Source organism: Oncorhynchus mykiss, chromosome 8 (assembly GCF_013265735.2).
Source record: "Oncorhynchus mykiss isolate Arlee chromosome 8, USDA_OmykA_1.1, whole genome shotgun sequence".
Taxonomy (NCBI): Eukaryota; Metazoa; Chordata; class Actinopteri; order Salmoniformes; family Salmonidae; genus Oncorhynchus; species Oncorhynchus mykiss.
Window position 1 is genome coordinate 84,878,541 of NC_048572.1, and position 24,519 is coordinate 84,903,059.

At 46.0% G+C, this 24,519-nt stretch overlaps 1 protein-coding gene across 13 annotated transcripts in view; it reads left to right on the forward strand.

Annotated features, from left to right (window-relative positions):
• The window catches only part of LOC110492646 (receptor-type tyrosine-protein phosphatase F), a 495,157-nt gene that overhangs the window by 442,053 nt on the left and 28,585 nt on the right, over positions 1–24,519 (forward strand). For all 13 annotated transcript variants that reach the window (XM_036986572.1, XM_036986579.1, XM_036986575.1 and 10 more), the window contains 3 exons: positions 2,655–2,778; positions 4,472–4,647; positions 15,724–15,843. In XM_036986572.1, coding sequence (XP_036842467.1) covers positions 2,655–2,778; positions 4,472–4,647; positions 15,724–15,843 — 420 coding nt within the window. The remainder of the gene's footprint in view (positions 1–2,654; positions 2,779–4,471; positions 4,648–15,723; positions 15,844–24,519) is intronic.

The following is a 24,519-nucleotide window of genomic DNA, read 5'->3' on the forward strand; positions in this document are numbered from 1 at the left end:
TAATAGACCTGTGTTGTTGTATAGGATGTATAGTAATAGACCTGTGTTGTTTTATAGTCCTAGACCTGTGTTGTTGTAAAGGATGTATAGTCCTAGACCTGTGTTGTTGTATAGGTGGAGTTATCGGTCTATTTGCATATATTCCTCTAAGTACACATGTGGAACTGCATGAAAATCATGTTTTATTTTTGGTTTCAAATCATTTTGAAATGTTGATCTCAATGTCACACATTGGCCCCTTTTGTTTATAGAAACACCCGTATCCTGATTCTTTATTTATAGAAACACCCATATCCTGATTCTTTATTTACAGAAACACCCATATCCTGATTCTTTATTTACAGAAACACCCATATCCTGATTCTTTATTTACAGAAACACCCATATCCTGATTCTTTATTTATAGAAACACCCGTATCCTGATTCTTTATTTATAGAAACACCCATATCCTGATTCTTTATTTACAGAAACACCCATATCCTGATTCTTTATTTATAGAAACACCCGTATCCTGATTCTTTATTTACAGAAACACCCATATCCTGATTCTTTATTTACAGAAACACCCATATCCTGATTCTTTATTTACAGAAACACCCATATCCTGATTCTTTATTTACAGAAACACCCATATCCTGATTCTTTATTTACAGAAAGACCCGTATCCTGATTCTTTATTTACAGAAACACCCACATCCTGATTCTTTATTTACAGAAACACCCATATCCTGATTCTTTATTTACAGAAAGACCCGTATCCTGATTCCTTATTTATAGAAAGACCCGTATCCTGATTCTTTATTTATAGAAACACCCATATCCTGATTCTTTATTTACAGAAACACCCATATCCTGATTCTTTATTTACAGAAACACCCATATCCTGATTCTTTATTTATAGAAACACCCATATCCTGATTCTTTATTTACAGAAACACCCATATCCTGATTCTTTATTTACAGAAACACCCATATCCTGATTCTTTATTTACAGAAACACCCACATCCTGATTCTTTATTTATAGAAAGACCCGTATCCTGATTCTTTATTTATAGAAACACCCGTATCCTGATTCTGTCAGAAACACTTCTAAGGTGTCCAACTCTCCAGGAATCAGCTTGCACCTTCTACTATTCCCAGAATAGTATTTTTAATTCCTGAATTTAAATTGTATTTTACTAAACCTTTATTTAACTAGGCAAGTCAAATAAGACAAATTCTTATTTACAACGACGGCCTACCCCAGCCCTAACCCTGGACGACGCTGGGGCCAATTGTGCGCCGCCCTATGGGACTCCCAATCAGGGCCGGTTGTGATACAGCTTGGATGAACTATCTAAATTAGAATCTCAATTAGAATCTCAATTAGAATCTCAATTAGAATCTCAATTAGAATCTCAATTAGAATCTAAATTAGAATCTCCTGTTCCGTCTGATTGACATTAAATATGTATCACTTTTTTTCTTTTTTTTTCACGCTAATATTTTGCAACCACATCCTAGAAAGACCCTCCTTCAATTTGATTTGAGAGTAACAGATTAGACCTCGTGGTAATGTCTCATTGGGCCACTTAAACAGAAGTGGCCTTACTGGTAATTCAACTATGGGAAGGTAATAGACAGGTCTCTATAGTAAGACTAATGGACTGATGCAGTAGGTTACAAAGAGCAGTGTGTTAGTCCTAACCCGGGGTCGGAGGGAAGGTGAACAGCTGGGTGATTGATGGACATGGTGCCGGTGTGAGCCTGTTGGATCAATGCACAACAACGAGCGACTGTTGTGACATTATCGAGTGGCGGGGGGGGGGGGGGGGGGGGGGGGGGGCTGTCGCTGTATCACCCAGACATCAATAGAGGGTGGGAAGAAAGGGTAGATGGAGAGAGATAGAGACAGAGAAAGAGGGCGACAGCGAGAGAGAGAGAGAGAAGGTTAAAGGAGTTTTTTTAATTAATGAATGTATTTTTACTTGCTGTGAAGTCAGCAACGATAGTAACTCAATATGGCCGCCCCGGGGGAGTGGCTGAGGAGCCTGTAGCTTGACTGCCTTTATTTATCTTGGAATAACTGGTGATGTATAACCTACCCTCTGTGATAGCCTGAGAACTTAATGTCTCTTTCTCTCTCTCTCTCTGTCCATCTCTCTCTCTCTGTCCATCTCCATCTCTCTCCCTGTCATCTCAATCTTTCTTTCTTTACGCTCTCTCTTCCTCCCTCCCTCATTCCCTTCCTCTCTCTCCTCTCTGTTCTCTCTCTCCTCTCTCTCTCTCTCTCTCTCTCTCTCTCTCTCTCTCCTCTCTCTCCTCTCTCCTCTCTCTCTCCTCTCTCTCTCCTCTCTCTCTCTCCTCTCTCTCCTCTCTCCTCTCTCTCTCCTCTCTCTCTCCTCTCTCTCTCTCTCTCTCTCCTCTCTCCTCTCTCCTCTCTCTCTCCTCTCTCCTCTCCCTCTCTCTCTCTCTCCTCTCTCTCTCCTCTCTCTCTCTCCTCTCTCTCTCATCTCTCTCTCTCTCCTCTCTCTCCTCTCTCTCATCTCTTCTCTCCTCTCTCTCCTCTCTCCTCTCTCTCTCCTCTCTCTCTCATCTCTCTCTCTCTCCTCTCTCTCCTCTCTCCTCTCTCTTTCTCTCTCTCCTCTCTCTCCTCTCTCCTCTCTCCATCAGTCCATAGATCCTGCCCAGCAGTTCACCTGGGAGAATTCCAACATGGAGGTGAACAAACCAAAGAACCGCTATGCTAATGTCATCTCATATGATCACTCCAGAGTCGTCCTGACGTCTGTTGATGGTGAGTAGCTCCTCAGCCTAGTTTATAACCTCTCAATAGACTTTTCAGACACCATTCACTCACTGTCAGACTCTGACAGCAGTATAACATGGCATCCTTCATTCACCCCTGTAGTAAAAGGTACACACTGTATATCATGAATGTTTGAAGCTCCAACAGCCACTCAGTCACCTCAACTTCTCTGGAAATACGGTATCTCAATTATTCTGTATCTCATACCCTCTCCCCTCCCTCCATACCCTCTCCCCTCCCTCCACACTCTCTCCCCTCCCTCCATGCCCTCTCCCCTCCCTCAATGCCCTCTCCCCATGCCCTCTCCCCTCACTCAATGCTCTCTCCCCTCCCTCCATGCCCTCTCCCCTCCCTCAATGCCCTCTCCCCATGCCCTCTCCCCTCACTCAATGAGATCTCCCCTCCCTCCATGCCCTCTCCCCTCACTCAATGCCCTCTCCCCATGCCCTCTCCCCATGCCTTCTCCCCTCCCTCTATACCCTCTCCCCTCCCTCCATGCTCTCTCCCCTCCCTCCATACCCTCTCCCCTCCCTCAATGCCCTCTCCCCTCCCTCCATACCCTCTCCCCTCCCTCCATGCTCTCTCCCCTCCCTCCATACCCTCTCCCCTCCCTCAATGCCCTCTCCCCATGCCCTCTCCCCTCCCTCCATGCTCTCTCCCCTCCCTCCATACCCTCTCCCCTCCCTCAATGCCCTCTCCCCTCCCTCCATACCCTCTCCCCTCCCTCCATGCTCTCTCCCCTCCCTCCATACCCTCTCCACTCCCTCAATGCCCTCTCCCCATGCCCTCTCCCCATGCCCTCTCCCCATGCCCTCCATACCCTCTCCCCTCCTACCATGCCCTCTCCCTTCCCTCCATGCCCTCTCCCCTCCCACCATGCCCTCTCCCTTCCCACCATGCCCTCTCCCTTCCCTCCATGCCCTCTCCCTTCCCTCCGTGCCCTCTCCCTTCCCTCCATGCCCTCTCCCTTCCCTCCATGCCCTCTCCCTTCCCTCAAAAACCCTCTCCCCTCCCTCCATGCCCTCTCCCTTCCCTCCATGCCCTCTCCCTTCCCTCCATACCCTATCCCTTCCCACCATGCCCTCTCCCTTCCCTCCATGCCCTCTCCCTTCCCTCCATGCCCTCTCCCCTCCCTCCATACCCTCTCCCTTCCCTCCATGCCCTCTCCCTTCCCTCCATGCCCTCTCCCTTCCCTCCATGCCCTCTCCCCTCCCTCCATGCCCTCTCCCTTCCCTCCATGCCCTCTCCCTTCCCTCCATGCCCTCTCCCTTCCCTCCATACCCTCTCCCCTCCCTCCATGCCCTCTCCCTTCCCTCCATGCCCTCTCCCTTCCCTCCATACCCTCTCCCCTCCCTCCATGCTCTCTCCCTTCCCTCCATGCCCTCTTCCTTCCCTCCATGCCCTCTCCCTTCCCTCCATGCCCTCTCCCTTCCCTCCATGCCTTCTCCCTTCCCTCCATGCCCTCTCCCCTCCCTCCATGCCCTCTCCCCATGCCCTCTCCCCATGCCCTCCCCTCCCTCCATGGCCTCTCCCTTCCCTCCATGCCCTCTCCCCTCCCTCCATGCCCTCTACCTTCCCTCCATGCCCTCTCCCCTCCCTCCTCCCTCCATGCCCTCTCCCCTCCCTCCATGCCCTCCATCCATGCCCTCTCCTCTCTCTCCATGCCCTCTCTCTCTCTCAGCTGTTCCTGGTAGTGACTACATCAACGCCAACTACATAGACGGCTACAGGAAACAGAATGCCTACATCGCTACGCAGGGCCCTCTTCCCGAGACCCTCAGTGACTTCTGGAGGATGGTGTGGGAGCAGAGGGCTCACACTATCGTCATGATGACACGACTGGAGGAGAAGTCACGCGTGAGTACAATGCCTCTGGCCACGTGTACTGTAGTACATACCGCAGGTCTCACGGGTACGACCATCACTTCCAGGAGATGTCCCTCTTGCTGTACTCCTGTAACAATATAGCAATATGGCTGTCTTGTTATTGTTGTTGTCCATTGGTTGTCTTACTTTGAAGACATGATCTATGAGTCACTCCTCAGGCCTTTGGACCGCTGTCAGTCCTAACAGTCTTCCCCCCCCCCCCCCCCCCCCCACATGACAAGTCCTGTAGTCAACAACGTCCCTTCTGCTCTTCTAGGATCAGAGTTCTAAGGCCATCTGATGTTATTTATTGTTACCCTGCATCAGCTGTGACAGAGATACCCGACCCTGTCTCAGACACAGTCCTGACATCCACCCTGCTGGCCTGCATCAGCTGTGACAGAGATACCCTACCCTGTCTCAGACACAGTCCTGACATCCACCCTGCTGGCCTGCATCAGCTGTGACAGAGATACCCTACCCTGTCTCAGACACAGTCCTGACAACCACCCTGCTGGCCTGCATCAGCTGTGACAGAGATACCCTACCCTGTCTCAGACACAGTCCTGACATCCACCCTGCATCAGCTGTGACAGAGATACCCGACCCTGTCTCAGACACAGTCCTGACATCCACCCTGCTGGCCTGCATCAGCTGTGACAGAGATACCCTACCCTGTCTCAGACACAGTCCTGACATCCACCCTGCATCAGCTGTGACAGAGATACCCTACCCTGTCTCAGACACAGTCCTGACAACCACCCTGCTGGCCTGCATCAGCTGTGACAGAGATACCCTACCCTGTCTCAGACACAGTCCTGACATCCACCCTGCATCAGCTGTGACAGAGATACCCGACCCTGTCTCAGACACAGTCCTGACATCCACCCTGCTGGCCTGCATCAGCTGTGACAGAGATACCCTACCCTGTCTCAGACACAGTCCTGACATCCACCCTGCATCAGCTGTGACAGAGATACCCTACCCTGTCTCAGACACAGTCCTGACATCCACCCTGCATCAGCTGTGACAGAGATACCCGACCCTGTCTCAGACACAGTCCTGACATCCACCCTGCTGGCCTGCATCAGCTGTGACAGAGATACCCTACCCTGTCTCAGACACAGTCCTGACATCCACCCTGCATCAGCTGTGACAGAGATACCCGACCCTGTCTCAGACACAGTCCTGACATCCACCCTGCTGGCCTGCATCAGCTGTGACAGAGATACCCTACCCTGTCTCAGACACAGTCCTGACATCCACCCTGAATCAGCTGTGACAGAGATACCCGACCCTGTCTCAGACACAGTCCTGACATCCACCCTGCTGGCCTGCATCAGCTGTGATGCCGTAGAAAGAACAGGCTCTGTGCCTGTGCAGTAGAGAGATGCTTCCAGACTGAGATAATAGAAGACATGTAAAACAGACACAGATAATAGAGGACATGTAAAACAGACAGATAGATAATGAGGCTGTAGAGGTGAAGGTCAGATAGAAGATAGGAGAGACAGAGATAATAGAGGACATGTAAAACAGACAGAGATAATAGAGAACAGAAGACATGTAAAACAGACAGAGATAATAGAGGACATGTAAAACAGACCGAGATAATAGAGAACAGAAGACATGTAAAATAGACAGAGATAATAGAGGACATGTAAAACAGACCGAGATAATAGAGGACAGAGAACATGTAAAACAGACAGATAGAACAGCATCCATGTGACTCAGAGTCTGACAGAGGATGCTTCAGTCACTCAAACATTAGGGGGGTGTGAGACACAATGATCTCTGTCTGAACTGAGAGACACAATGATCTCTGTCTGAACTGAGAGACACAATGATCTCTGTCTGAACTGAGAGACACAATGATCTCTGTCTGGACTGAGAGACACAATGATCTCTGTCTGAACTGAGAGACACAATGATCTCTGTCTGGACTGAGAGACACAATGATCTCTGTCTGAACTGAGAGACACAATGATCTCTGTCTGGACTGAGAGACACAATGATCTCTGTCTGGACTGAGAGACACAATGATCTCTGTCTGAACTGAGAGACACAATGATCTCTGTCTGAACTGAGAGACAGGGAAATGTCTGTTTACAGGAGAGAGTATTTTCGTAGAAAAGATTGGCCTCTTCTATCTGGTACTGCATCCAAATGTCAGCTCTCCTGTTGTCTACACAGTTTCTGTCTGGTTAAGATAGCAGTACTGTTGTTACCTCCTTCCTCCTCCCTTCCTCTCTCTCTTCCTCCTTCCCTTTCCCTCCCTCTTCATGTATCCCAAATCGATGACCGAGTGTATCCTAGTAGCTTTTTAACAAGTCGGCATTTTCAACAGGCTTTCCATTGACTTTGACCTTCTGTTTGGAGACAACAACATGCTCTCTGCCTTTGCCCATCCCGAATGGAATCCTATTGTAGTGCACTACCTAAAGCAGGTTACCATTTGGGGCGCGACCACTGTCTGTCTGTTCTCGCTATGCTCTGAAGAAGATTGGATCTGAATGGCACATTGATAATGTGTGCTGTTTCAGACTGTCCGTGTACGTGACAAGGTTGTTTCTGGTCCTCTAAATCTGTTATTTCATGGTGTATAAAGCAGACTTGGGGTTTATCAAGTATTTATAAAAATGTGTTGTTTGGATCCTGAATTGATAGCCGGGGAATTATTCACGACAATCCCTGGGTAATCTGTTAACAGTTTTAATTGTCAATGCGTATCCACCGTCCCACGACGCAGCTAGGCAATTCATAAACGTAATCTCCCCTGCAACCATGCCAGTAGAATGGATTACCAGTCCGTTTGGATAGCAACCATGCCAGTAGAATGGATGACCAGTCAGTTTGGAGAGCAACCATGCCAGTAGAATGGATGACCAGTCCGTTTGGATAGCAACCATGCCAGTAGAATGGATGACCAGTCCGTTTGGATAGCAACCATGCCAGTAGAATGGATTACCAGTCCGTTTGGATAGCACCCATGCCAGTAGAATGGATTACCAGTCCATTTGGATAGCACCCATGCCAGTAGAATGGATTACCAGGCCGTTTGGATAGCACCCATGCCAGTAGAATGGATTACCAGGCCGTTTGGATAGCAACCATGCCAGTAGAACGGATTATCAGTCCGTTTGGATAGCAACCATGCCAGTAGAATGGATGACCAGTCCGTTTGGATAGCAACCATGCCAGTAGAATGGATGACCAGTCCGTTTGGATAGCAACCATGCCAGTAGAATGGATTACCAGTCCGTTTGGATAGCACCCATGCCAGTAGAATGGATTACCAGTCCGTTTGGATAGCACCCATGCCAGTAGAATGGATTACCAGGCCGTTTGGATAGCAACCATGCCAGTAGAATGGGTTACCAGTCCGTTTGGATAGCAACCATGCCAGTAGAATGGATTACCAGTCCGTTTGGATAGCAACCATGCCAGTAGAATGGATTATCAGTTCGTTTGGATAGCAACCATGCCAGTAGAATGGATGACCAGGCTGTTTGGATAGCAACCATGCCAGTAGAATGGATTACCAGTCCGTTTGGATAGCAACCATGCCAGTAGAATGGATTACCAGTCCGTTTGGATAGCACCCATGCCAGTAGAATGGATTACCAGTCCATTTGGATAGCACCCATGCCAGTAGAATGGATTACCAGGCCGTTTGGATAGCACCCATGCCAGTAGAATGGATTACCAGGCCGTTTGGATAGCAACCATGCCAGTAGAACGGATTATCAGTCCGTTTGGATAGCAACCATGCCAGTAGAATGGATGACCAGTCCGTTTGGATAGCAACCATGCCAGTAGAATGGATGACCAGTCCGTTTGGATAGCAACCATGCCAGTAGAATGGATTACCAGTCCGTTTGGATAGCACCCATGCCAGTAGAATGGATTACCAGTCCGTTTGGATAGCACCCATGCCAGTAGAATGGATTACCAGGCCGTTTGGATAGCAACCATGCCAGTAGAATGGGTTACCAGTCCGTTTGGATAGCAACCATGCCAGTAGAATGGATTACCAGTCCGTTTGGATAGCACCCATGCCAGTAGAATGGATTATCAGTTCGTTTGGATAGCAACCATGCCAGTAGAATGGATGACCAGGCTGTTTGGATAGCAACCATGCCAGTAGAATGGATTACCAGTCCGTTTGGATAGCAACCATGCCAGTAGAATGGATTACCAGTCCGTTTGGATAGCAACCATGCCAGTAGAATGGATTACCAGTCCGTTTGAATAGCAACCATGCCAGTAGAATGGATTATCAGTCCGTTTGGATAGCAACCATGCCAGTAGAATGGATGACCAGTCCGTTTGGATAGCAACCATGCCAGTAGAATGGATTACCAGTCCGTTTGGATAGCAACCATGGCAGTAGAATGGATGACCAGGCCGTTTGGATAGCACCCATGCCAGTAGAATGGATTACCAGTCCGTTTGGATAGCAACCATGCCAGTAGAATGGATTACCAGTCCGTTTGGATAGCAACCATGCCAGTAGAATGGATTATCAGTCCGTTTGGATAGCAACCATGCCAGTAGAATGGATGACCAGTCCGTTTGGATAGCAACCATGCCAGTAGAATGGATTACCAGTCCGTTTGGATAGCAACCATGCCAGTAGAATGGATTACCAGTCCGTTTGGATAGCAACCATGCCAGTAGAATGGATTACCAGTCCGTTTGGATAGCAACCATGCCAGTAGAATGGATTACCAGTCCGTTTGGATAGCAACCATGCCAGTAGAATGGATTACCAGTCCGTTTGAATAGCAACCATGCCAGTAGAATGGATTATCAGTCCGTTTGGATAGCAACCATGCCAGTAGAATGGATGACCAGTCCGTTTGGATAGCAACCATGCCAGTAGAATGGATTACCAGTCCGTTTGGATAGCAACCATGGCAGTAGAATGGATGACCAGGCCGTTTGGATAGCACCCATGCCAGTAGAATGGATTACCAGTCCGTTTGGATAGCAACCATGCCAGTAGAATGGATTACCAGTCCGTTTGGATAGCAACCATGCCAGTAGAATGGATTATCAGTCCGTTTGGATAGCAACCATGCCAGTAGAATGGATGACCAGTCCGTTTGGATCGCAACCATGCCAGTAGAATGGATTACCAGTCCGTTTGGATAGCAACCATGCCAGTAGAATGGATTACCAGTCCGTTTGGATAGCAACCATGCCAGTAGAATGGATTACCAGTCCGTTTGGATAGCAACCATGCCAGTAGAATGCATTACCAGTCCGTTTGGATAGCAACCATGCCAGTAGAATGGATTACCAGTCCGTTTGGATAGCAACCATGCCAGTAGAATGGATTACCAGTCCGTTTGGATAGCAACCATGCCAGTAGAATGGATTATCAGTCCGTTTGGATAGCAACCATGCCAGTAGAATGGATGACCAGTCCGTTTGGATAGCAACCATGCCAGTAGAATGGATTACCAGTCCGTTTGGATAGCAACCATGCCAGTAGAATGGATTACCAGTCCGTTTGGATAGCAACCATGCCAGTAGAATGGATTACCAGTCCGTTTGGATAGCAACCATGCCAGTAGAATGCATTACCAGTCCGTTTGGATAGCAACCATGCCAGTAGAATGGATTACCAGTCCGTTTGGATAGCAACCATGCCAGTAGAATGGATGACCAGTCCGTTTGGATAGCAACCATGCCAGTAGAATGGATTACCATTCCGTTTGGATAGCAACTTCAGAATCTCAGAAATAACGACTGGCTATTGTCCAGACTATACTGTCTGGTGAAGGGATAAAACAAAACAAATTTACTCATTAAAATATATTTTTTAATGAAAGCATGTCATTATTTATATATAAATACAGTTGAAGTCAGAAGTTTGCATACACCTTAGCCAAATACATTTAAACTCAGTTTTCACAATTCCTGACATTTAAGTTAGGATCACCACTTTATTTTATGAATGTGAAATGTCAGAATAATTGTAGAGAGAATGATTCATTTCAGCTTTTATTTCTTTCATCACATTCCCAGTGGGTCAGAAGTTTACATACACTCAATAATTATTTGGTAACTTTGCATTTAAATTGTTTAACCTGGGTCAAACGTTTTGGGTAGCCTTCCACAAGCTTCCCACAATAAGTTGGGTGAATTTTGTCCCATTCCTCCTGACAGAGCTGGTGTAACTGAGTCAGGTTTCTTGGCCTCCTTGCTCGCACACGCTTTTTCAGTTCTGCCCACAAATGTTCTATGTGATTGAGGTCAGGGCTTTGTGATGGCCACTCAATAGCTTGACTTTGTTGTCCTTAAGCCATTTTGCCACAACTTTGGAAGTATGCTTGAGGTCATTGTCCATTTGGAAGACCCATTTGCGACCAAGCTTTAACTTCCTGACTGATGTCTTGAGATGTTGCTTCAATATATCCACATCATTTTCTGTCCTCATGATGCCATCTATTTTGTGAAGTGCACCAGTCCCTCCTGCAGCAAAGCACCCCCCCAACATGATGCTGCCACCCCCGTGCTTCACGTTTGGGATGGTGTTCTTCGGCTTGCAAGCCTCCCTCTTTTTCCTCCAAACATAACGATGGTCATTATGGCCAAACAGTTCTATTTTTGTTTCAACAGACCAGAGAACATTTCTCCAAAAAATACGATCTTTGTCCCCATGTTCAGCTGCAAACCGTAGTCTGGCTTTTTTATGGCGGTTTTGGAGCAGTGGCTTCTTCCTTGCTGAGCGGCCTTTCAGGTTATGTTGATATAGGACTCGTTTTTACTGTGGATATAGATACTTTTGTACCTGTTTCCACCAGCATCTTCACAAGGTCCTTTGCTGTTGTTCTGGGATTGATTTGCACTTTTCACACCAAAGTACGTTCATCTCTAGGAGACAGAACGCGTCTCCTTCCTGAGCGGCTTGACGGCTGCGTGGTCCCATGGTGGTTATACGTTCCCATGGTGTTTATTGTTTGTACAGAAGAACGTGGTACCTTCAGGCTTTGCCTTCAGGCTTTGGAAATTGCTCCCAAGGATGAACCAGACGAGGTCTGCAATTTGTTTTCTGAGGTTTTGGCTGATTTATTTTGATTTTTCCATGACTCAAATGATGTCAATTAGCCTATCAGAAGATTCTAAAGCCATGGCATCCTTTTCTGGAATTTTCCAAGCTGTTTAAAGGCACAGTCAACTTGTATGTAAACTTCTGACCCACTGGAATTGTGATACAGTGAATTATAAGTGAAATAATCTGTCTGTTAACAATTGTTGGAAAAATGACTTGCGTCATACACAAAGTAGATGTCCTAACCGACTTGCCAAAACTATAGTTGGTTAACAAGAAATCTGTGGAGTGGTTGAAAAGCTCATTTTAATGACTCCAACGTAAGTGTATGTAAACTTCCGACTTCAACTGTATATATATATATATATGTGTGTGTGTGTGTATTATATATGTATGTTTATCACACAACAACCTCAGCGTTCTCATGTCTTATTGCTAAATTGTTTGTTTCTTTCTTGATCGAGCTTCAAATCAAATGTTGTTCGTCACGTACAGCAGGTATAAATGGTGGTATAAATGGTGGTATAAATGGTGGTATAAATGGTGGTATAAATGGTGGTATAAATGGTGGTATAAATGGTGGTATAAATGGTGGTATAAATGGTGGTATAAATGGTGGTATAAATGGTGGTATAAATGGTGGTATAAATGGTGCAGTGAAATGCTTACGCGCTAGCTGCCTCAACACTGCAGTACATTTATCTATATCAATATGAGGACAAATGAACAGGTAATGAGGAAGTAGTGTAAAGTAGTTACCTGATAAGGACACAATAGGGAAAGGGGGATACCTAGTCAGTTGTACAACTGAATGCATTCAACTGAAAAGTGTCTTCTGAATTTAAACCCAACACCCTCTGAATCAGAGAGGTGCAGGGGAGCTGCCATAATTAACATACACGTCATCGACGCCCAGGGGAATAGTGGGTTAACTGCCTTGTTCAGGGGAACAGTGGGTTAACTGTCTTGTTCAGGGGAACAGTGGGTTAACTGCCTTGTTCAGAGGAACAGTGGGTTAACTGCCTTGTTCAGGGGAACAGTGGGTTAACTGCCTTGTTCAGGGGAACAGTGGGTTAACTGCCTTGTTCAGGGGAACAGTGGGTTAACTGCCTTGTTCAGGGGAACAGTGGGTTAACTGCCTTGTTCAGGGGAACAGTGGGTTAACTGCCTTGTTCAGGGGAACAGTGGGTTAACTGCCTTGTTCAGGGGCAGAACGACACATTTTTTACCTTGTCAGCTCGGGGATTCGGTTACTGGCACAGCGCTCCTACTCACCGAGCTACCTGCCGCCCCACACAATAGGATATACAGTATAAATTGTGAATGTGCTATGTCAACTATGACTTTATTTACAATTATAACAAAACACTTGTTTTTACTGCTCTAATTACATTGGTTAAGAGTTTATAATAGCAATAAGGCACCTCGGTGGTTTGTGGTATATGGACAATATACCACGGCTTAGGGCTGTGTCCAGGTACTCCGCATTGCGTAAGAACAGGTCTTATTGGTTTATTGGTATTTATATTGATTATGGATCCCCATTAGTTCCTGCCAAGGCAACAGCTACTCTTCCTGGGGTTTATTATGGATCTCCATTAGTTCCTGCCAAGGCAGCAGCTACTCTTCCTGGGGTTTATTATGGATCCCCATTAGTTCCTGCCAAGGCAACAGCTACTCTTCCTGGGGTTTATTATGGATCCCCATTAGTTCCTGTCAAGGCAGAAGCTACTCTTCCTGGGGTTTATTATGGATCCCCATTAGTTCCTGTCAAGGCAGCAGCTACTCTTCCTGAGTTTTATTATGGATCCCCATTAGTTCCTGCCAAGGCAGCAGCTACTCTTCCTGGGGTTTATTATGGATCCCCATTAGTTCCTGTCAAGGCAGAAGCTACTCTTCCTGGGGTTTATTATGGATCCCCATTAGTTCCTGTCAAGGCAGAAGCTACTCTTCCTGGGGTTTATTATGGATCCCCATTAGTTCCTGTCAAGGCAGAAGCTACTCTTCCTGGGGTTTATTATGGATCCCCATTAGTTCCTGTCAAGGCAGAAGCTACTCTTCCTGGGGTTTATCATGGATCCCCATTAGTTCCTGCCAAGGCAGCAGCTACTCTTCCTGGGGTCCAACATCAGTTATATACAATTCAAAATATAACACGACACTTTTCACAACACATTTGGTGTGTTCCCTCAGACTACTCTACTATCACATATCTACAATACAAAATCCATGTGAATGTGTCTGTAGAGTGTGTGTGTGTCTCGTCACAGTCCCTGCTGTTCCATAAGGTGTATTTTTATCTGTTTTTTAATCTGATTCTACTGTCAAACTCTGCCTAATGGAGCCAACGTCAAACTCTGCCTAATGGAGCCAACGTCAAACTCTGCCTAATGGAGCCAACGTCAAACTCTGCCTAATGGAGCCAACGTCAAACTCTGCCTAATGGAGCCAACGTCAAACTCTGCGTAATGGAGCCAACGTCAAACTCTGCCTAATGGAGCCAACGTCAAACTCTGCCTAATGGAGCCAACGTCAAACTCTGCCTAATGGAGCCAACGTCAAACTCTGCCTAATGGAGCCAACGTCAAACTCTGCCTAATGGAGCCAACGTCAAACTCTGCCTAATGGAGCCAACGTCAAACTCTGCGTAATGGAGCCAACGTCAAACTCTGCCTAATGGAGCCAACGTCAAACTCTGCCTAATGGAGCCAACGTCAAACTCTGCCTAATGGAGCCAACGTCAAACTCTGCGTAATGGAGCCAACGTCAAACTCTGCCTAATGGAGCCAACGTCAAACTCTGCCTAATGGAGCCAACGTCAAACTCTGCCTAATGGAGCCAACGTCAAACTCTGCCTAATGGAGCCAACGTCAAACTCTGCCTAATGGAGCCAACGTCAAACTCTGCCTAATGGAGCCAACGTCAAACTCTGCGTAATGGAGCCAACGTCAAACTCTGCCTAATGGAGCCAACGTCAAACTCTGCCTAATGGAGCCAACGTCAAACTCTGCGTAATGGAGCCAACGTCAAACTCTGCCTAATGGAGCCAACGTCAAACTCTGCCTAATGGAGCCAACGTCAAACTCTGCGTAATGGAGCCAACGTCAAACTCTGCCTAATGGAGCCAACGTCAAACTCTGCCTAATGGAGCCAACGTCAAACTCTGCCTAATGGAGCCAACGTCAAACTCTGCGTAATGGAGCCAACGTCAAACTCTGCCTAATGGAGCCAACGTCAAACTCTGCCTAATGGAGCCAACGTCAAACTCTGCGTATCTGGCACTCTGGTATTGAAAAGGAAAATAACACAGGTGTGGATAGATGTTGTGTCAGGTTCTGGTCTGTGTGTATCTGTCATGTTATATAGTTGTGGCCCCTAGCATTTAGCCCTTACCTCTCTAACGTCAGGCTTGGTAGAGGGGAAGGTTTGTCCCACAGACTGATGTGTCCAGGTGGTCACTCCTGCTGTCTCCCCCTAGGCACCGGATGAATTAGACACATAACGTTGGATGCGTCCCAGACAGCACCTTGTACCCTATGTCGTTGTAGTGCACTATATATAGGGAATAGGGTGCCATTTTGGAACACTTTACGTTTATGTCATAACCCAGAACAGCATTCTGGGTAGTGGGTAGCAGACACTTTCCACAAAATGGTCTCTGAAGCGAATGTAAACGACGGATGCTGATGGTCCAACCAGCTATTAGCTTGTTGATAATAAAACAATCTGTCTGGATAGAATGTTCCGCCGGTTCCATTGAGGGATAGTGGAGCTGCTGAGGCTCCATGAGGCTTTGGAGAGATATTGGGCAATATTATCTGTTACTGCGTATGTCTTTATACCCTGTCTCTCCAGCGTACCACATTGTTGTGCAATGGGCCAGGAGTTTTCCCTGGTCAACATGACCTGACTAGGAAAGACTCCCGAACTCCAGTGTATGATATTTAGAGAAGCATGAGGTCAAACTCTGGACCCGACTGATTGTGTTCTTCCTCCTCTACCAGGTGAAGTGTGACCAGTACTGGCCTGTCAGAGGGACAGAGACCTATGGTATGATACAGGTCAGCATGTTGGATACTGTGGAGCTGGCTACCTACAGCGTACGCACCTTCGCTCTCTACAAGGTAAGGGACTCTCATTCTGTCTCTGTCTCTCTCATTCTCTCTCTGTCTCTCTGTCTCTCTGTCTGTCAATCTCTCTCACTCGATCTCTGTGTGTCTCTCTCTCTCTCTGTCTGCCTGTCTCACTCGATCTGTCTCTCTCTTTCAATTCAATTCAATTCAAGGGGCTTTATTGGCATGGGAAACGTGTTAACATTGCCAAAGCAAGTGAGGTAGATAATATACAAAAGTGAAATAAACAATAAAATGAACAGTAAACATTACATTACACATGCAGAAGTTTCAAAACAATAAAGACATTACAAATGTCATATTATGTATATATACAGTGTTGCAACGATGTACAAATGGTTAAGGGTAAAATAAATAAGCATAAATATGGGTTGTATTTACAATGGTGTTTGTTCTTCACTGGTTTCCCTTTTCTTGTGGCAACAGGTCACAAATATTGCTGTTGTGATGGCACACTGTGGTATTTCACCCAGTAGATATGGGAGTTTATCAGAATTGGGTTTGTTTTCGAATTATTTGTGGATCTGTGTAATCTGAGGGAAATATGTGTCTCTAATATGGTCATACGTTGGACAGGAGGTTAGGAAGTGCAGCTCAGTTTCCACCTCATTTTGTGGGCAGTGAGCACATAGCCTGTCTTCTCTTGAGAGCCATGTCTGCCTACGGTGGCCTTTCTCAATGGCAAGGCTATGCTCACTGAGTCTGTACATAGTCAAAGCTTTCCTTCAGTTTGGGTTAGTCACAGTGGTCAGGTATTCTGCCACTGTGTACTCTCTGGTTAGGGCCAAAAAGCATTCTAGATTGCTCTGTGTTTTTGTTAATTCTTTCCAATGTGTCAAGTAATTATCTTTTTGTTTTCTCATGATTTGGTTGGGTCTAATTGTGCTGCTGTCCTGGGGCTCTGTGGGGTGGGTTTGTGTTTGTGAACAGAGCCCCAGGATCAGCTTGCTGAGGGAACTCTTCTCCAGGTTAATCTCTCTGTAGGTGATGGCTTTGTTATGGAAGGTTTGGGAATCGCTTCCTTTTAGGTGGTTGTAGAATTTAATGGCTCTTTTCTGGATTTTGATAATTAGTGGGTATCGGCCTAATTCTGCTCTGCATGCATTATTTGGTGTTCTATGTTGTACATGGAGGATATTTTTGCAGAATTCTGCATACAGAGTCTCAATTTGGTGTTTGTCCCATTTTGTGAAGTCTTGGTTGGTGAACGGATCCCAGACCTCACAGCCATAAAGGGCAATGGGCTCTATGACTGATTCAAGTATTTTTAGCCAGATCCTAATTGGTATGTTGAATTTTATGTTCCTTTTGATGGCATAGAATTCCCTTCTTGCCTTGTCTCTCAGATCGTTCACAGCTTTGTGGAAGTTACCTGTGGCGCTGATGTTTAGGCCGAGGTATGTATAGTTTTTTGTGTGCTCTAGGGCAATGGTGTCTAGATGGAATTTGTAATTGTGGTCCTGGCGACTGGACCTTTTTTGGAACACCATAATTTTGGTCTTACTGAAATTTACTGTTAGGGCCCAGATCTGACAGAATATGTGCAGAATATCTAGGTGCTGCTCTAGGCCCTATTGGTTGATGACAGAAGCACCAGATCATCAGCAAACAGTAGACATTTGACTTCAGATTCTAGTAGGGTGAGGCCGGGTGCTGCAGACTTTTCTAGTGCCCATGCCAATTCGTTGATATATATGTGGGAGAGGGTGGGGCTTAAGCTGCATCCCTGTCTCACCCCACAGCCCTGTGGGAAGAAATGTGCGTGTTTTTTGCCAATTTTAACCGCACACTTGTTGTTTGTGTACATGGATTTTATAATGTCGTATGTTTTACCCCCAACACCATTTTCCATCAGTTTGTATAGCAGACCCACATGCCAAATGTAGTTTTTTTTTTAAATCAACAAAGCATGAGAAGACTTTGCCTTTGTTTTGGTTTGTTTGTTTGTCAATTAGGGTGTGCAGGGTGAATACATGGTCTGTTGTACAGTAATTTGGTAAAAAGCCAATTTGACATTTGCTCAGTACATTGTTTTCATTGAGGAAATGTACGAGTCTGCTGTTAATGATAATGCAGAGGATTTTCCCAAGGTTGCTGTTGACGCATATCCCACGGTAGTTATTACGGTCAAATTTGGCTCCACTTTTGTGGATTGGGGTGATCAGTCCTTGGTTCCAAATATTGGGGAAGATGCCAGAGCTAAGGATGATGTTGAAGAGTTTTAATATAGCCAATTGGAATTTGTTGTCTGTATATTTCATCATTTCATTGAGGATACCATCAACATCACAGGCCTTTTAGGGTTGGAGGGTTTTTATTTTGTCCTGTAACTCATTCAAGGTAATTGGAGAATCCAGTGGGTTCTGGTAGTCTTTAATAGTTGATTCTAAGATCTGTATTTGATCATGTATATGTTTTTGCTCTTTATTCTTTGTTATAGAGCCAAAAAAGATTGGAGAAGTGGTTTACCCATACATCTCTATTTTGGATAGATAATTCTTCGTGTTGTTCGTGTTGTTGTTGCTGATTTCTGACGTGCTGTTCCTTCTTTTTCCGTAGTGTATTTCTGTATTGTTTTAGGGATTCACCATAGTGAAGGCGTAGACTCAGGTTTTCTGGGTCTCTATGTTTTTGGTTAGACAGGTTTCTCAATTTCTTTCTTAGGTTTTTGCATTCTTCATCAAAACATTTGTCATTGTTGTTCATTTTCTTCGATTTTCTATTTGAGATTTTTAGATTTGATAGGGAAGGTGAGAGGTCAAATATACTGTTAAGATTTTCTACTGCCAAGTTTACACCTTCACTAAACATTCCAATGTTTTACCCAGGAAATTGTCTAAAAGGGATTGAATTTGTTGTTGCCTAATTGTTTTTTGGTAGGTTTCCAAACTGAATTTCTTCCATCTATAGCATTTCTTAATGTTACTCAGTTCCTTTTGCTTTGATGCCTCATGATTGAGTATTGCTCTGTTCAAGTAGACTGTGATTTTGCTATGGTCTGATGGGGGTGTCAGTGGGCTGACTGTGAACGCTCTGAGAGACTCTGGGTTGAGGTCAGTGATAAAGTAGTCTACAGTACTACTGCCAAGAGATGAGCTATAGGTGTACCTACCATAGGAGTCCCCTCGAAGTCTACCATCTACCATCTACCATTGACTATGTACATACCCAGCGTGTGACAGAGCTGCAGGAGTTGTGACCCGTTTTTGTTGGTTATGTTGTCATAGTTGTGCCTAGGGGGGCATATGTGGGAGGGAATGCTGTCACCTGCAGGCAGGTGTTTGTCCCCCTGTGTGCTGAGGGTGTCAGGTTCTTGTCCGGTTCTGGCATTTAGGTCGCCACAGACTAGTACATGTCCCTGGGCCTGGAAATGATTGATTTCCCCCTCCAGGATGGAAAAGCTGTCTTCATTAAAGTATGGGGATTCTAGTGGGGGGATATAGGTAGCACACAGGAGGACATTTTTCTCTGTTAGGATAATTTCCTTTGAATTTCTAGCCAAATGTAAAATGTTCCTGTTTTGGTTAATTTAATGGAGTGAGTTAGGTCTGCTCAATACCAAATTAGCATACCCCCTGAGTCCCTTCCCTGTTTCACACCTGGTAGTCTAGTCGATGGGACTACCAGCTCTCTGTAACCTAGAGGGCAACCAGTGGGTTCGTCTCCTCTGTACCAGGTTTCTTGCAAGATGACAATGTCTGTATTACCGATTTCTTTGGTGAAGTCCGGGTTCCTGCTCTTTAGGCCAAAGGCAGATGACCTCAGGCCTTGGATATTCCAGGATGGTATAGTGAAGGCTTTGTGTTCCATAAACTGTCCAATGTTGTTAGTCGTGTGGTTTGGCCTCAGGCCAGTAAGTGTGAGCAGAGCCTGCTGAGCATCTGGTACATGCAATTGGCTTGGCCTAGTGTAAGAGTGGGGGTTGGGCCTGTTTGCCCGCTCACTACCTGGGCATATGTGTGAGTTCCATGTTGAGGCCCTCTTTGCGGGGGTGGGGTGCATGGGGTGGGCAGGAGGGGCATAGGTCTGATCTGAGGGGCCCTAAATGGGGTTTGGGCATGGTTGACGTGGGGGGGTGTTGATTTGTTGGGGTGTGGATGTGGCTGGGGGTGCTGTGGTCTGGATGTAAGTCGTCTTGGCGTGGGTCCTCTATGTGTTGGTCCAGGGGCTGGTCCCGCAGGTCTGGGAGAGTGTCTCGCTGGTCTGGGTGGGGGGTCTATTGATCTGTTGATCTGAAATGTTGAGAATACGTTTGAGAGCAATGTCCTTTAGAGTCCGGGAAAAGGTGGGCACTGCTGCCTTGTAGAGGTGGACCTGGTCATAGAGGCTGTTCAAATCCAGGGTGGAGTGGTGGGCCAGGAAAACATTTGGTTTTGAGGTACAGTCACGCAAAATACTTTGTATTGTATTGTGGCAGGGTGGAAGTCTTTTCGTGGTTGCAGGGTGGAGATAACCACTTGTGCGTTGGGGAAAGTAGAATAAGCATTTTTAATCACTCCCTTCAGTGCTGTGGCCACCCTTTCCTGCTGTGCTCTCAGGTCGTTTGTGCCTGTGTGTATTATTATGTGGCTGGGTGAACCTAGTTGGTCCTCAGACAGAAGGTCTAGGGCGTGCTGGGTGAACCTAATTGGTCCTCAGACAGAAGGTCTAGGGTGCGCTGGGTGTTTGGACACCAGAGTTTAGACACACTGTGTTTGGGAAAAACGTTTTTTTCTTGTATATATTTCCCATTTGAGTCCATAAAGAGAACAATGTGTCTTGTGTTTGTCCTCAGTGGGTGTGGGGGGGGGGTTGTCAGAAGGGCTATCAGGGTGGCTGACAGGGGGAGGGGGGTGCTCAGAGGGGGTAAGAGCCGCTGGGCTTGGGGTTTGTTAGAGATGAAATCCCAAATAAGACTCCACTGGAGAGGGCAGAGGAGCATCTAAATTCACTCTATGCAGCCCGGAGAAGCAAACCTGGAGTGTGGACACGCAAAATGAATGAAATAAAAGTCCTTCTTGTTGATGGAGGAAACATTGAAACTGTGGATGAGAGTCTTGAAGCATTTCATGCTGTTCTCAATGACTTAAATAATGCTCATGATTCTGTGCTAGAGCTGGTCACAGAGGAGGAACAGGAACATGACTTTCAGAATGCTCATGAATCTGTGCTAGAGCTGGTCACAGAGGAGGAACAGGAACATGAGAGCATTAACTATTATCAACCAAGAATGAGAACTTATGAACATTTCCTGAAAGAGGTGGAAATATGGAAAAAAAGCTGAAGTTGAGCCACAAACGCTCATTGAACCACACGACAGCATTTCCAATGTGTCAAACACATCAAGTAAAACAAGACTGCTTCCTCAGTGTCCTCTGCACGCCTAAAAGCTGAGGCAGAACTAGCAGCTCTACTAGCTCGCCAAGCATCATTAAAGGACAAGCATGCATTGGAACTGGAGAAAGCTCAACTGAAACAACAGAAAGCTCAACTGGAACAACAGAAAACTCAACTGGAACAGCAGAAAGCTCAACTGGAACAACAGAAAGCTCAACTGGAACAACAGAAAGCTCAACTGAATGTTAGGAGGGAAAAAATGGCACTGGAAACTGCATATGGAAGCCAGAAGAGGCTATGCAGAGGCTAAGAGGTTGTTAAAGGAACACTTTGGCAATGTAATCAAAGTCACCACTGCTTACATGGAAAAAGCTTGGAACTGGATAAACATCAAACTGGTTGATGGAAAGGGACTGGGTGGCTATGCACTCTATCTTAGAGGTTGCTGTAACGCTATGCAAGACCTACAGAACATGGAAGAGCTTAATCTTCCCTCCAACATAAAGTTGATCATGTCAAAACTTCCCTACAAACTAAGGGAAAAATGGAGGTCTACGGCATGTGATATGTTAGAGAGAAGCCACCTGAGAGCCCAGTTCAGTGACCTTGTGACGTTCATGGAAAAACAGGCCAAAATACTGCAGGATCCGTTGTACGGAGATATTCAAGACACCCTGACCAACAAAACGTTTTTTTAAACCAAAACAGAAGCTGACTTTAAACAGCAGTTCAAGTCCAAGAGTAGGGGAAGCAGCTTTGCCACTGCAGTAGCTGTAGTGACAGATTGTGACCCTGAAAAACCTCTAAAAGAACAAACATTCAAAGTCAAAAAACCAGGCACCTACCCTTCTGATGCTCCCAGTATCTCATGTGTATTTTGCGCTGGTGAGCATTTCTTGGTCGACTGCCAACAGGTGAAGGCACAGCCACACGAAGCCAAGGTTGAGTTTCTGAGATCAAAAGGCCTTTGTTTTGGATGTTTGATGAGAGGACACTTAAGCAATTAATGTAAAAGAAGGATGATCTGTCAGAGCTGTCAAAGAAAGCATCCCACTATCCTGCACATTGAAGAAAGAGAGAGATTTAGATCTCTGAAGGCAGATACGAGGGGTGTAGCAGTAAATCGGGAGGAGACTGTCAGCAGTGCTCTTGTTTCACTGGAAGCTGGTGAAGATACCGGGGCCGGTACAGATTGTGCACTTGCGATTGTGCCAGTTCAAGTAAAGATGGCAAATGGAAGCAAGTCTGCGTTAACCTATGCATTTCTCGATTCTGGTAGCTCAGCAACATTTTGTACGGAGAGACTCATGAGGCAGTTGCAAGCTGAAGGCAGTGAGACTGAAATTCTGCTACGCACAATAATGGGGCAGGAGAGTCCTACCTGCTTTGAGATATCTGGATTAGAGATTGGCAAATGTGGAAGGCGACACATTTCTTGCATTACCAAAGGTCTACACCCAAAATAAGATCCCAGTGACAAGGGAGAATATTCCCACCCAGAAAGATCTCAAAAGGTGGCCATACCTGAAAAAGGTTCAGTTGAAGGAAATTGATGCCGACGGCAAAAACCAAAGGCAATGGAACCCTGGCAAATCATAAATAGTTAAGGCAACGGGCAATGCAGTCAAAACCCTCTTTGGATGGGTGATGAACGGTCCTCTTAACAATTGTACCATGGCAGAAGAATCTGGGCCTCCTACGGTGATGGACAATCGTATCTCAATGGCCGACCTGGGGGTTCTTCTTGTAAATCAGTACAACCATGGCTTCCTTGAGAGAGAGTATGAAGAGAAAAGTGAGATGTCAGCTGAGGATCGTAGATTTATGGAGATCGTATCAAGCTCCATAACCCTCAAAGACCATCACTACTACTTACCGTTGCCCTTTCGCAACAAAGATGTAGTCCTGCCAAACAATCGTGACATGGCAAAGCAGCGGCCTCTAAATATTATCAGGAAGTTCAAGAGGGACAAAGGCTTCATGGAAGATAATGATAACAAAAGGTTACGCCGAGAAGGTACCACAAGAACAGCTCCTCAGAGAGAAAGGCAAGGCATGGTACATACCACACCATGGCGTTCACCATAAGCGCAAAGGAACGATATGAGTGGTGTTTGACAGTTCATCATCTTATAAAGGTACATCTCTTAACAGTGAACTCCTTCAAGGCCCTGACCTGGCAAACACGTTTATAGGAGTCTTGCTAAGATTTCGGCAAGAGCACATTGCCATGATGGCAGACATCCATGTAATTTTCATGAAGATTGAAGATGAAGATTACTTAGACTTCCTGCGATTCCTATGGTGGCCGGACAGTGATACTAACAAAAGATTGGAGGAGTACAGAATGACGGTTCATCTTTTCGGTGCTATATCCTCTCCAAGTTGTGCAAACTTTGCACTGCGAAAGACTGCAGAAGACAACTGTGAGAGGTACGATGAAGAGGTGATTCAAACAGTCAAGTCCAACTTCTACGTTGATGACTGCCTCAAGTCAGTGGCCACAGAAGAACAAGCCATAGCTCTCACAAAAAAACCTCAGGGATGTGTGCTCTCAGGGTGGGTTCAAATTGACCAAGTGGGTCAGCAACAACCGCGCTGTGCTGGCTTCTATCCCTGATGAACACAAAGCCAAGCAGATAATAGAACTGGACCTGGACAGGGAAAAGCTGCCTGTTGAAAGAGCACTTGGAATCCGATGGAATCCGATGGAACATTGAAAGTGATGCGTTTACCTTCCGAGTCACTGTCAAGAACAGACCCCTTTACAAGGAGGTATTCTCTCAACTGTCAGCTCTATTTATGATCCATTAGGTTTCCTCGCCCCATTCGAATTAAAGGCAAAGCAAATTCTTCAAGTGCTCTGCAAGCTAAAGTGTGGATGGGACGAAGTCATCCCTGAAGAACACTCTATTTCATGGAAGACATGGCTCTCAGAGCTGAACCAGCTCTCCAGATTCCAGATAGACAGGTGTATGATGCCTGAGAACTTTGGTCAAGTCGAGACGGCACAGCTGCATCACTTCGGTGATGCAAGTGAACAAGGTTATGGCACGGCAAGTTACCTTAGGTTCACAAACGGTATGGAAAAGGTCCACATCGCATTCATACTGGGGAAATCAAGGGTGACTCCACTCAAGCAGATTACGATCCCCAGACTGGAACTTGCCGCAGCAACATTGGCAGTGCGAGTGGACAGGATGTTAAGGTTGGAGCTCCAGATTGAGGAGTCAACTTTTTAGACAGACAGCCAGTTTGTGGTAAAATACATCCGCAATTATACCAAGAGATTCCATACCTTTGTGGCTAATAGGGTTGCTATGATCCGTGACCTATCGAAAGCAAAACAGT